At 43.0% G+C, this 12631-nt stretch overlaps 1 protein-coding gene across 1 annotated transcript in view; it reads left to right on the top strand.

Moving 5' to 3' along the window:
* Nucleotides 1-12631, top strand: part of ATP10A (ATPase phospholipid transporting 10A (putative)) — a 190428-nt gene that overhangs the window by 142749 nt on the left and 35048 nt on the right. Inside the window, 4 exon segments of the mRNA XM_027067869.2 lie at nucleotides 8613-8719; nucleotides 9112-9243; nucleotides 10299-10429; nucleotides 11911-12163. Of these exon segments, the coding sequence (XP_026923670.2) occupies nucleotides 8613-8719; nucleotides 9112-9243; nucleotides 10299-10429; nucleotides 11911-12163 (623 nt within the window).

The following is a 12631-nucleotide window of genomic DNA, read 5'->3' as shown; positions in this document are numbered from 1 at the left end:
AAAGAGGACTCCAAAGATACCAGAGGCCCAGCTGTTGTCAATCTAAGGTTGTTTTTCCCTCTAGTAAAGTATTAGCATTAAGACAGTAGGGAGTTCCTGGAAAAATGTTATACTCTGCCTGCCTCAAGTATTTGTCAATGGGCTGCACATTATAAGGAAATATTTTTGTGTAATTTTTTTAATGTTTATTTTTGAGAGAGAGAGAGAGAGAGAGAGCGAGAGAGAGAGAGAGAGAGAGAGCGCAAGTGAGGGAGGGGCAGAAAGAGAGGGAGACACAGGCTCCAGGCTCTGAGCTGTCAGCACAGAGCCCAACACAGGACTCAAACTCACAATCCTTGAGATCATGACCTGGGCTGAAGTCGGAGGCTTAACAGACTGAGCCACCCATGGAAATTTAATTCTATGTACCATTTCCTTTTGCCTTTGTTCCCCAACATCATTATGGAGGGGAGGGTGATGTTGGGGCTCCAGGAAACTGAATCTATAGGCTTCTAGAGATTAGGCTATTGATAAATTTGCCTTTTTCTTTTCTTTTTTTTTTTTCAATTTTTTAAATGTTTAGGTTTTTTTGGGGGGTGGGGACAGAGAGAGAGGGAGACACAGAATCCGAAGCAGACGCCAGGCTTTGAGTATAGAGCCTGATGTGGGGCTCAAACCCACGAACCACCACAAGATCATGACCCGAGCCAAAGTCAGAGCTTGACTGACTGAGATTCCCAAGATTGCCTTTTTCTTGTAATTTACTAAGACATTTCTAAACTGATGGAGACTCCTGTCCTGCATGATTGTGATCTCAGTCAGTTAACCATTGGTTTTTCCCTTTCCTTTGTTCTTGGGCAGCTAGAAGTGCCTGAGGAATGTCACACCTATCCCATGGGAGTGGGGGTGGGGATAGTTGCTAGCTTGTGTATGCCCTCAGCTTGCCTTTGGGTCCTTCATCATCAGGACCATTACTAACAGGAGAGCCCTCATGGTCCCTCACCCTTCCTACTCAGTGTCTGGATGGAGCTTTGTGTGGGTTTATGTCCAAGATGTTCTCATTACCAATAACCAGGCATTAAGATGAACTATAACTGCACCAACTGAACTCATTAAAACTGGAAAGTTTTCATTTTACCTTGATAACTTTTAATTGACATATTTACATATCAGGAAAATCTAACATTGGCATAAAACACACAATTGAGTTATTTCTACACGTAGATAATTCCCATAAGTGGAGATCCTTTGAAGCAGGAGTAAGTACGGCTACAAGAGTTAGTAGCAGCTGAAGTGTCACCCCTGTGAGTCCAATGGTTCCAGGGAAGGAGTGGCCGCCTGGGACTCAGGTCAAGAAGTCACCTGGGGAGTCACACAGCCCTGGTCTAGGGACATACCCGGCCCAATGCTCTCTCCCCAGAAGGTGCCAGGGAATAACCTCCCCATCCTCCCTTGCCTTGTTCACTCCCCTGCCCTTTTGACATCACCATTGGATGGATCCAACCTGAGGCCAGGGACAAGGCAGCCTTCGCATTTCCCAGGCACTGAGGTAGGCATCTGGGTTGCAGAACAGAATAAAATTTGAGGAGCTCACATTTAGAAGTGGACACAAAGAAGGAGGCATCAAAGAATACTGCACAGTTTCCTGTCTATAGGTCCTGGGGAGCTTAACCCAGATAATCTTCCTGAAGGCTATAAAATGTGAGCCCAGGATAACAGGCCAGACTTGTCCAGACTAATGGGTTACCCTGGGATGAGAGGCAGTGTGGGTAGAAGGATGTGCAATGTGAGGTGGCTGGAGCCTTAAGCCTGCATGGGAAGGACCCCTAAAGGTGTTGCAGAGCCAGCTGGCCATGTGTATCGAGCATGAGGAAGTAAGGAGCTCACACAGGATGTGCCCAGGAGAATGCAGTGTTCAGATGCACACACTGAAAGGTTGCTTTGGTGACTGTGTGAGAAATGGATAAGAGGGACCAAGGCTGGTGGCATGCTGGCCAGCAAGGGGTGTGTTGCAGGCTCTAAGCAGAGAAATGTGGAAGCCTAAATAGGTACAGAGGGAGCAAGAAGGAGGTGGATTCAAGAAATATCCAGTGAGGAGAGAAAAATTAAGGTTTGGTGTTTGAGTGAGTGTAAAAATGAGGGAGGAGGGGGCAAGAAGGACACCCAAGGATGCTGGTCATGGTGACCAGGGTGAAGGTGGACCACTATCTGGGATGGAGCAGACAGGAGGGCCCAAGTGCTGGAGGTGATGTGACCTATGGAGGAAGGGAGAGAGCTGCAGGCTGCTGTTCAAGGTTCCTGAACTCTCATGCTACTGCCTGTGACCCTGGACAAGTATACCAGCAACAAGTATACTTTGCACCTCTGTGTTTAAACCAATGGATTGCTATTTGTTGCTGGTCCTGTTAGCACCTTCACATGCTGGGAGGAACGAGGACTGACGTGCAAGACCCATTACTAACAGCCAGTGCTGGCAGGGAGACATTACGATTCCTGAGAAAGAGCAGCCAGGCAGGTTGTTAATTAGCTAAACTCTGCCATTTCCCAAGGAGCCTGCATGTGGTGCTTCCCAGTGCACAGGACATTCTCACCAAACAGCTATCTCATCATCACATTGTACTTTGGGGCAGTTTTGATTTAGAAGAGATTGGTTTGATGAGTCAGGATGCCGGGAGACTTGAACCAGAAAAGCTTTCCTCAGAGGCTCAGATGAAATGTTAAAGGATGTGTCAGTGTGCTCAGGGTCACCATAGATCAGGCAGCTTAAACAATAGAAATAAATTTGTTTGTTTGTTTGCTTGTTTTTAGAGCAAGCAAGCATGCGCAAGCAAGGGGAGGGGCAGAGGGAGAGGGAGAGAAAATTTTAAGGAGGCACCATGTCCAGCACGAAGCCAAACATGGCGCTCAACCTTAGGACCCTGAGATCATGACCTGAGCCACCCAGGCACCCCAACAACAGAAATTTATCATCTCACATTTCTGAAGGCTGGAAACCTGAGAGCAGAGTATCAGTAGGATTGGTTTCTACTGAAGCCTTTCTCATTGGCTTGCAGAAGGCTGTCTTCTCCCTGTCTTCATGTGGTTTTAACCTCTATGCTTGTCTATCTCTGTGTCCAAATTTCTCTTTATAAGGACACCAGTCATGGGGTTAGAGCCCATCCGTATGATCTTTTTTAACTTATTTACGTTTTTAAAGACTCTGTGTCCAAATGTGGTCACATTCTATGGTACTGGGGGTTAGGGCTTCAACAAATGAATTACAGGGCAGGGAGCTTACATCAACCCATACCAAAGAAGTGGGTATTGAGGACAACATTATGGAGTGTGTCTTCCTGGAATCAGGCCTCATAGCTGCTTGGCCTTGGGCCTGTTTTGCCTTCGGAGAGTATTTTTCCTCTCTGAAGACCAAGACAGGGCTATCGTCTTCCTTCCCCTTGTTCTTCAGCTATCCTTCTGGAGTTTGGCCTGCCTTCCTCCCTCTTCTAATGCAACGGCCGTTCACTCAGGAAAGGCCATTCATGTCTGTGCACTGCCTGTCCTTGTGGCTGTAGTCTTCACAGGCCTGTGCACCTGCTGGTAACAAGTTCTATTCTGTCTTGGTCTGATAAGAAAGTACAGTATTGCTGGGGCACCTGGGTGGCTCAGTTGGTTGAGTGGCTGACTCTTGATATCAACTCAGGTCATGATCTCATTCATGGTTTGTGAGATTGAGCCCCTCATTGGGGTTTGAGATTCTTGAGATTCTGCTTGATATGCTCTTTCCCACCCTGTCTCTCTCCCTCCCCTGCTCACATTCCCTTTCTCTCTCTGTCCTCCTCTACTTGCATGTGCACCTGTGCTCTCTTCCAAAATAAGTAAACATTAAAAAAATTAAGCAAAAAAAGAAAGTGCAGTACTGCTAAAAAGTGTGTCATATCAAAGAAGGCTTAATATAAAATGTTTTTTCTTGTTTTTATTGAGTTTGTCTCTTATTTTGTGTAAGCATGATGGAAACTTTGATTGAAACTGTTTTTTACTACTCTCCCTCAGAAATCGTGTCCATCTCCAGCTGTTACCAAGAGAACTGTGGCCATAGGTATCTCTCATTCCAGAGGTGGGAATGGTGTTTTATATGTACCATCTTATGTATACTGAGGTCTTGATGCATTATCCAACAGTGAGGTTTTTAGTCTTGAATCTTTTTTAAAGCAAAACCCCATTCTGTCCTGGAACTGCCAAATGGGGGCATAGACACACTGTTGTTTGAATACCCCACTGTGTTCCTTTGCATACCTTCTGCAGAAACATTGATGCTGTATCAATTAAGTAACAAGCTTGTGGAAAATGCATCCCCCTAGCATGCATTTTGACCTTGTCTTTATGATTTAGCCTGTCTTTTTCACCAGAAAATACAATCATTTCCTTGTTGTGAAGAACATGGGTTGTGTCTCAGATTGAATGGCAGCCCTGGCCCATCATTCCAGTGACCAAGGTCTAGATGTGGCAGGAAGGATGGTTTCCCCAGAAACCTTGTATTCTTCCTCTGACCTCGTACCTCCGCGTACCAACTCTATTTCATGTCAGTGGCACTGTGCTAAGAACTGGTGTGAGGGAAAACACCTTCAGGTGTCCTTGGTGAGCTTCAAGAACCACAGAGGAGTTTGGGCTATCCATGTGTGGGAGGGGGAGGCTGTCTACTGATGATGCGAGAAGGTAGCTTTTCTGAAGTCCCCTTTGGAGGCACTGCCTGGTGTAGGCTGGACCCCTACTCTAGTTTCAGAAGCTTCCAAGGCCTCCCCTTGTTCTTCAGACTCCAGGACCATATCTGTCCCACTGTGATCCTAGCATGGGGTGCTCTGGCTGCATGGATGACGAGAGGCCATCCATAGTGGATCAAGAGGATAAGTTTGAAAACCAGTGGCTTATACTTAGACTGTCTCTCTGAATCAAAACAACAAGGAAACCCATAAAATGGAATGTACCACATTTAAAATTTAATATATTAATGTTTTTGATAACTGTATGATTTTTATAAGAAAAAAGGATATAGAAAATGTTGCTGAAACCAATACCATTCCCTTTTCTAAATTTGTCACATTTCTATACACCAATAATGAAGCAACAGAAAGAGAAATTAAGGAATCCATCCCATTTACAATTACACCAAAAACAATAAGATACTTAGGGATAAACCTAACCAAAGAGGTGAAAGACCTATACACTGAAAATTATAAAACACTTATGAAAGAAATTGGAGTGCCTGGGTGGTTCAGTTGGTTAAGTGTCTGACTCTTGATTTTAGCTCAGGATAATTTCATGGTTCTTGGGATCAAGCCCTGCTTTGGGCTCTGTGCTGACAATGTGGAGTCTTCTTGGTATTCTCTCTCCTGCTTTCTGTCCCTCCCCTGCTTGTGCTCTCACATGTTCTCTCCCTCTCCCTCTCTCTCCCCCCACCCTCTCTCTCAAAATAAATAAGTAAATAAATAAATAAACATTAAAAAATTGGGGCACCTGGGTGGCTCAGTCAGTTAAGCGTCTGACTCCTAGTTTTGGCTCAGGTCATGATCTCATGGTTTATGAGTTTGAGGCCTGCATCAGGCTCTGCACTGTCAGTGCTTGGGATTCTCTCTCTCCTTCTCTGTGCCCCTCCCCTGCTCATGCTCGCTCTCTCTCTCTCAAAATAAATAAAACTTAAAAAAAAATGACAATGACACAAAGAAATGGAAAGATATTCCATACTCATGGACTGGAAGAACAAATATTGTTAAAATGTCTATACTACCCAAAGCAATCTACACGTTTAATGCAATCCCTATCAAAATACCAACAACATTTTTTGCAGAGCTAGAACAATCAATCCTAACATTTTTATGGAACCACAAAAGATTCCAAATAGCCAAAGAAATCTTGAAAAAGAAAAGTAAAGCTGGAGGCATCACCATTCTGGACTTCCAAGTTATATGACAAAGTTGTAGTGATCAAGACAGTATGGCTCTGGCACAAAAGCAGACACATAGATCAATGGAACAGAATAGAAAACCCAGAAATGAATCTGTAACTGTATGGTCAATTAATCTTTGACAAAGCTGGAAATAATATCCAATGGAATACAGTGAAGACAGTGGAATGGAATGCAATGAAGACAGTGTCTTCAACTAATGGTGTTGGGAAAACTAAACAGCAAAATGCAGAAGAATGAAACTGGACCACTTTCTTACACCATACACAAAAAGTAAATTCAAAATGGATGCAAGACCTAAATGTGAGACAGGAAGACATTAAAATCCTAGTGGAGAATACAGGCACTAACCTCCTTGACATCAACTGTAGAAACTTGTTACTAGATATGTCTTCTGAGGCAAGGGGAAGAAAACAAAAATAAACTATTGGGACCTCATCAAGATAAAAATCTTCTGCACAGCAAAGGAAACAGTCAACAAAACTAAAAGGCAGCCTATGGAATGGGAGAAGATATTTGAAAATGACATATCTGATAAAGGGTTAGTGTCCAAAGTACATAAGAACTTATAAAACTCAACACCCAAAAAACAAATAATCCAATTAAAAAATGGGTAGAAGACATTAAGAAACCATTTTCTAAAGAAGACGTACAGGTGGCCAACAGACACATGAAAAGATGCTCAACATCACTGATTATCAGAGAAATACGAATTAAAACTACAATGGGATATCACCTCAACACCTGTCAGAATGGCTACAATCAGCAGCATAAGAAACAACAAGTGTTGGTGAGGATGTGGGGAAAGGGGAACATTCCTGCACTAGTGGTGGGAATGCAAACTGGTGCAGCCAATGTGGAAAACAGTATGGAGGTTCCTCAAAAAGTTAAAAACAGAAATATCCTACAATTCAGCAATTGTACTACTAAGTATTTACCCAAAGAATACAAAAATACTAATCCAAAGGGATGTATGCACCCCAGTGTTTATAGCAGCATTATCTTACAATAGCCACACTACGGGAACAGCCCACATGTCTGTCAATTGATTAATGGATAAAGAATAGTTAGAGTATATATATAATGAAATATTACTCATCCGTAAAAAAAGAATGAAATATTGCCATTTGCAGTGACATGGGTGGAGCTAGAGAGTATTATCATAAACAAAATGTGTCAGAGAAAGACAAGTAACTTATGATTTGACTCGTGTAGAATTTAAGAAACAAAACAAATGAACATGGGGGGAAAACAGAAAGAGAGGCATACTAAGAAACAGACTCATAACTGTAGGAACAAACTGATGGTCACCAGAGGGCAGGAGGCTGGGGAGATGGGCCAAACAGGTGATGGGGATTAAGGGATGCACTTGTGATGAGCATTGGTATTGTACGGAATTTTTGAATCACTATATTGTACACCTGAAACTAAGATTATACTCTTTGTTAACTGTAATTTAAATAAAAACTCAAAGAAAAAGAAGGATTTGTGTATTTGTGACAACACAAGGTACTGATGAGGAGCAGTGTTCTCTATGATGAGCAGGAAGTGGGCAGACCACCTGGCAGCCTTCCCTGGCCAACTTCTAACTAGGCCTCACTGCTCCCAGGTCTGCCCTCTCTAGCTGTGGTCTATCCTTGTGATGAAAATAGGCCTGCAGTGCTGACACCAATTCTGACCTGTGGGGTTTTCCTACACATCAAGCAATCCTGTGACACCACCTGGAGATAGTGTCAGGTCCCACAGGTTAAGGGCTCAGGCCCACAAGACTTCCTCACTTCAGATGCCAGTTACAAGTCCAGGTTGTTACTTGTCCTTCTGACTGATGTGCTATAAAGCAGAGGTTCCCACAATCCCCTTTTCAGGTTTAGTTAATTTGCTAGAGCATGTCACAGAACTCAGAAAACAATTTCCTTACTGTTTACCAGTTCATTATAAAACAATATCATAAAGGATACAAATGAACAGCCAGATGGAGGAGATGCATACAGCAAGATATGTGCAAAGGGGTGCAGAGCTTCCATGCCCTGTCTGAGCACCCTGCTCTTCCAGCACCTCCATGTGTTCGCCACCCCAGAAGCTCTCCAAACCCCAACTATTGGGATGTTCCAGAGGCTTCATCACATAGGCATCATCAGTGATTAACTTAATTTCTAGCCCCTGTCCACTCTAGAGAATGGGCGGTAAGGTTGAAAACTCTAAGCTTCTAATCATGGCCTGGTCTTTCTGGTGACTAAACCCCATCCAGGAGTCCACCCAGACTGGCTTCATTAGAACAAAAGACACTGGTATCACCCAGAAAGTTAAAAGGGATTTAGTATCCTATGCCAGGAAAAACTGGAGTCAGAGACCAAATATAAGAACAAAAGATACTGCTAATGCTCATACCACTTAGGAAATTACAAGAGTTTTAGGTGCCCAATGCTGGGAACTGGAGTCAAGACTAAGTACTAGAAGAAAAGATCCTCCCAGCACCCCTATTTTCCAGGATTTTAGGGGTCCTTCCCAGTTACTAGTGAGCACCAGCTCCCTCTCGGCTCTTGCAGAGATCCACTGAGACAAGCCACCCACTCTTGGAGTTCCCCGTGCCCCTTCCCAAACCAGCGTCTAGGCCTTCCTTCCCCAAGGTAGTGCTTCTTGGGACATGAGGTGCTTGGAAGCATCCATGTGATGCATGCTACCTTTTCCTCAACAGTATACATGACAATGGGAAAAAGGCTGGGCTGTATAAAGAAAACCTGCTGTTGCGAGGATGCACCATCAGAAACACGGAAGCTGTTGTTGGCATGGTCATCTATGCAGGTAGGCGTGGCTGTGGCACAGGTAGTCTGTGACAGTGCTGGCTTGCCGCCTCTGCTGTACGTTCTTGAATGTTGTTCCTTGTTCTTTCTTTTTTTTCCTGATTATAAAAGCAGCATGTATCCATTGTAAAAACTTAGAAAACCAGAAAAACAGAAGCAAAATTTCTAATAGTATCTTAACCAAAGTGTTCTCTCAGCATTTTAGCTTATTTATTTCCATTGTTTCTCCATGGTGGTTACATATTTAAGATGGATTTTATACCCTGCTTTTTCAACTGAGCCTAGCCTGTAAGTATGATTGGATGGCAGCACTGTACTTCAATTCACCAGTCAGGGAGCTCCACACTTCACTGTTGGGCATTGATTTACCATGCTCCTCATGCTCCCCTGCAGGACATGAAACCAAGGCTCTGCTGAACAACAGCGGGCCCCGCTACAAGCGCAGCCAACTTGAGAGGCAGATGAACTGCGACGTGCTCTGGTGTGTCCTCCTCCTCGTTTGTATGTCTCTGTTTTCTGCGGTTGGTAAGTCTCCTTCATGGGTCATGAATAAGAGGGCACTGCTGGACAGCCTCCAGGTGAGCCTGGTGGGCTACTGACAACTCATTCTGATCCAGAACTCTAAAGTTAAAACACACATTTGTCATCCACTTAGACTGAAGGGCCATTTGTATCAACATGGGCCATGTTAGAGATGCCTAGATGAAAGATCTTGATAAAATGATACTATTTTTCAAACTTGCAGCTTCTTGGATGGAAGAATGGTTTAATCACACCAGTAGTAATGATTCTGGTAGAAGAAGCATTAGTAACCTGGTGATAAACTGAGAATAATATATCAGGAGATACACAAATGCTACTAATGAGAACTCCATGAGAAGAGGGAAAAAAAAAGTATTTGGGTGCTAAGAAGGGGTTAGCAGTTAGATTGCACACAGGCTGTGGTACTCTCCAGCCTTCGATGGCCTTCAGACCTGGCATGCTGCCTTTACCTCTGGGTAAATGGTCTTCACCACATCCCCTGCCCCCGTCATGAAGCAGACAGGTGTGACGTGGTCGTGGAGCTCAGTGGTAAAAAACACAGGTGTATGGGACATGAAAAGGATTTCTGTTATCAGATAGGTGTGTGACCCACTTAATGAAATATGTGCATTGCCATTGGCTTCTGGGAGTCTATGACATCTGCATTTTGAATCTGTAGCGAAGGTTAGTAATGGCAAGTATCCAGGGCCAAATGGCAAGACTGTTGTTTTCTGAGGCACATGTTGGGAAAATCTTCTTGGGGATTTCCCATTGATAGCTGCCAGCGCATATCCAGTTTCTGCCTTATGACCATTTGCTTTTCAGTACCAGCAATGGGAAATGCCTGATATGAGGAAGAGTCTAAGAACCAGTGCTTCCCAGCAGTCTGCTTGTTGGTGCCACCAGTACTGGTCATGTGTTTTTGCTGTCTTACATGGCAAGGCAGACTAAGGAGGCCAAATGTGCCTGTGTCAAGTCTTGAAGTTTTGCTTTCATTTGCAGTAGCAGTGTCTTATTTTAACATTTAGATGTATGTTTCTTTTTGAACGTTGCTATAGGACATGGACTGTGGGTATGGCGGTATCAAGAGAAGAAATCATTATTTGATGTCCCTGAGTCTGATGGCAGCTCTTTATCCCCAGTCACAGCTGCAGTTTACTCATTTTTGACAATGATAATAGTTCTGCAGGTAACAGTACTAAGTACCATATGATAATTGCTTTATTTATCTGGTAAGAATTTAAAGTCATCTTACTCTGCTGATAATTTCCTTACAAATTTTGCATCTGGGAGGACCACAAATATACCTGCCTAATGTATTACATCTTACTTACTTTTCCACCTAATTTTTCTATGGGGTCTTTTTGGGTGCTTTTCAAGTTAACTTTCTCCTTTGCTATTCCTAAAATTCTTAAGCTTTGGGGGGTTGGTTTTTTGATCATTGTGTTTGTTTTATTTTTCCATTCAATTACTTCTTAAAAACCCAAAATTATTATTTTGGAATAATTTTAAGAGTTATAGACAAGTTACAAACAAGAGTACAGAGAGTTTCCATATGTCCCTTACCCAGAGTCCCCTAATGTGAACATATTATATTACCATGGTGCATTGTCTAAAACAAGAAACTAACTTTGGTACTTTGCCATGAACTAAATCTTAGACATCATATTCTACTAGTCTTTGTACTAATGTGCTTTTATCTGTTCCAGGATTCAATTCAGGATATCACATTGCATTTTGCAGCATTGGTTTTTATTATCATTATTACTATTACCATTAGTATTATCAGTTCACATGCCTCGTGAGCAGCTCCTCGTCACTAATTAAGAGTCTATGCCCAAAAGGCCTGTTTAAGAGTGGGGAAGGGACAGTGAGTATCATCCTAGGAACGCAAAGTGAACAGAGGTCATTTGCTTAGCCTTTGCCTACGAGAGGAGCTCTGCTGTCTTTTTTCACATGTGCTTCATAGAATGGAAACAGACTTATTTAACTTCCCAAATTAGTCTTTTAGTCTGGTTAGTTCAATACTGTTACTCAAAAAAAAATGTTTTTTAAACATTGATTTCATGAAGATTATTCTTAAATTGTCAAAGTGTTAACTGTGAATATTCTCCTCAAAGCCTTCTTCCCTTTTGCTCTATATCGTACAAGATCACAGAAATTGTCCCTCAACACAACCAGCCTCTGGAAAGACTGTCTCTTCTGAACTATGGGGTTGTGTCCATGGGATGGGCAGCTCCTTGTTGCCAGGAGCCCTGGGAGAGCCTGGGGGCCAATTGCCACTGTGGTGCAAGGTGACTTTGCTTATGAGGACTCTGACTGTGCCTTGTGTTTTTTTTCTCTCTTTCTCTTCTTTCCTTTCATAGCTTCTGTCAAGCACAACTTAGTAATATGAAAATGCTTTCTTCTATCCAAGCCATGGTTACCATTCTTCCAGACATGATAGTGGATTTCTGCTCTGCAGTGACACCATAGGCTGTCCTAGTTTAAACTCTTTGCCAATCCTAATACTTTTTCATTACTGACTCTAAACCAACCTGGTTAAGCCCTTAAAGGTACAGTATAGTCCCTACTTACTTGTGGTTGTAGTCATTTGTCATTTGAATAGATTGGACTAGTTCTCATCTCCTTGTTCCTCACAGTTGTTCCTGTACGCCTTATGTCTTCTAGGTTTTGATCCCAATTTCCTTATATGTTTCCATTGAAATTGTTAAAGTATGCCAAGTCTACTTCATTAATCAGGATATAGAGTTGTACGATGAAGAAACGGACTCACAGCTGCAGTGTCGAGCTCTCAACATCACCGAAGACTTAGGGCAGATTCAGTATATCTTCTCAGATAAAACTGGCACTTTAACTGAGAATAAGATGGTTTTCCGAAGATGCACTGTGTCTGGCGTAGAATATTCCCATGATGCAAATGGTGAGTCTCGAGGTAGGAACTCCTAGTCTGGGCTGGACAGGGAGCTGCTGTAGAAAAGCTGCATGCACATGTGCCTGTGTGCACATACATGCACACATGAACATGCACGCATGCGCGCGCGCACACACACACACACACACACACACACACACACACACACAATAAGCTTCAGGGATTGCTGATTTTTGAGAGACTAAAACATAGGCTGTTAGAGCAACCAGGAGACTGAAGCTTAGCAGCATTTATAGAAGCAAATAATGAATTCCATTTACTGACAGTGCCCTACTCACTGCAGTATCTTAGTGTGGTGGGCATCTGCTTAAACACTCATTTTTTGTCAGACAAGAGAACCAAGAAGGGCAATCTTGAGGAACTCACTTGTGAGGTATGTGGTCTCTTTGCCATGCCAAGAATGAAGAGATGTTTTTGTTGTCACCCATCGATCTTCTTGTTATTAACTAAAAATTC

Source organism: Acinonyx jubatus, chromosome B3 (genome assembly GCF_027475565.1).
Source record: "Acinonyx jubatus isolate Ajub_Pintada_27869175 chromosome B3, VMU_Ajub_asm_v1.0, whole genome shotgun sequence".
Lineage (NCBI taxonomy): Eukaryota > Metazoa > Chordata > Mammalia > Carnivora > Felidae > Acinonyx > Acinonyx jubatus.
The sequence above is the reverse complement of the archived record's forward strand: the minus strand, read 5'-3'. Positions and strand labels throughout refer to the sequence as shown.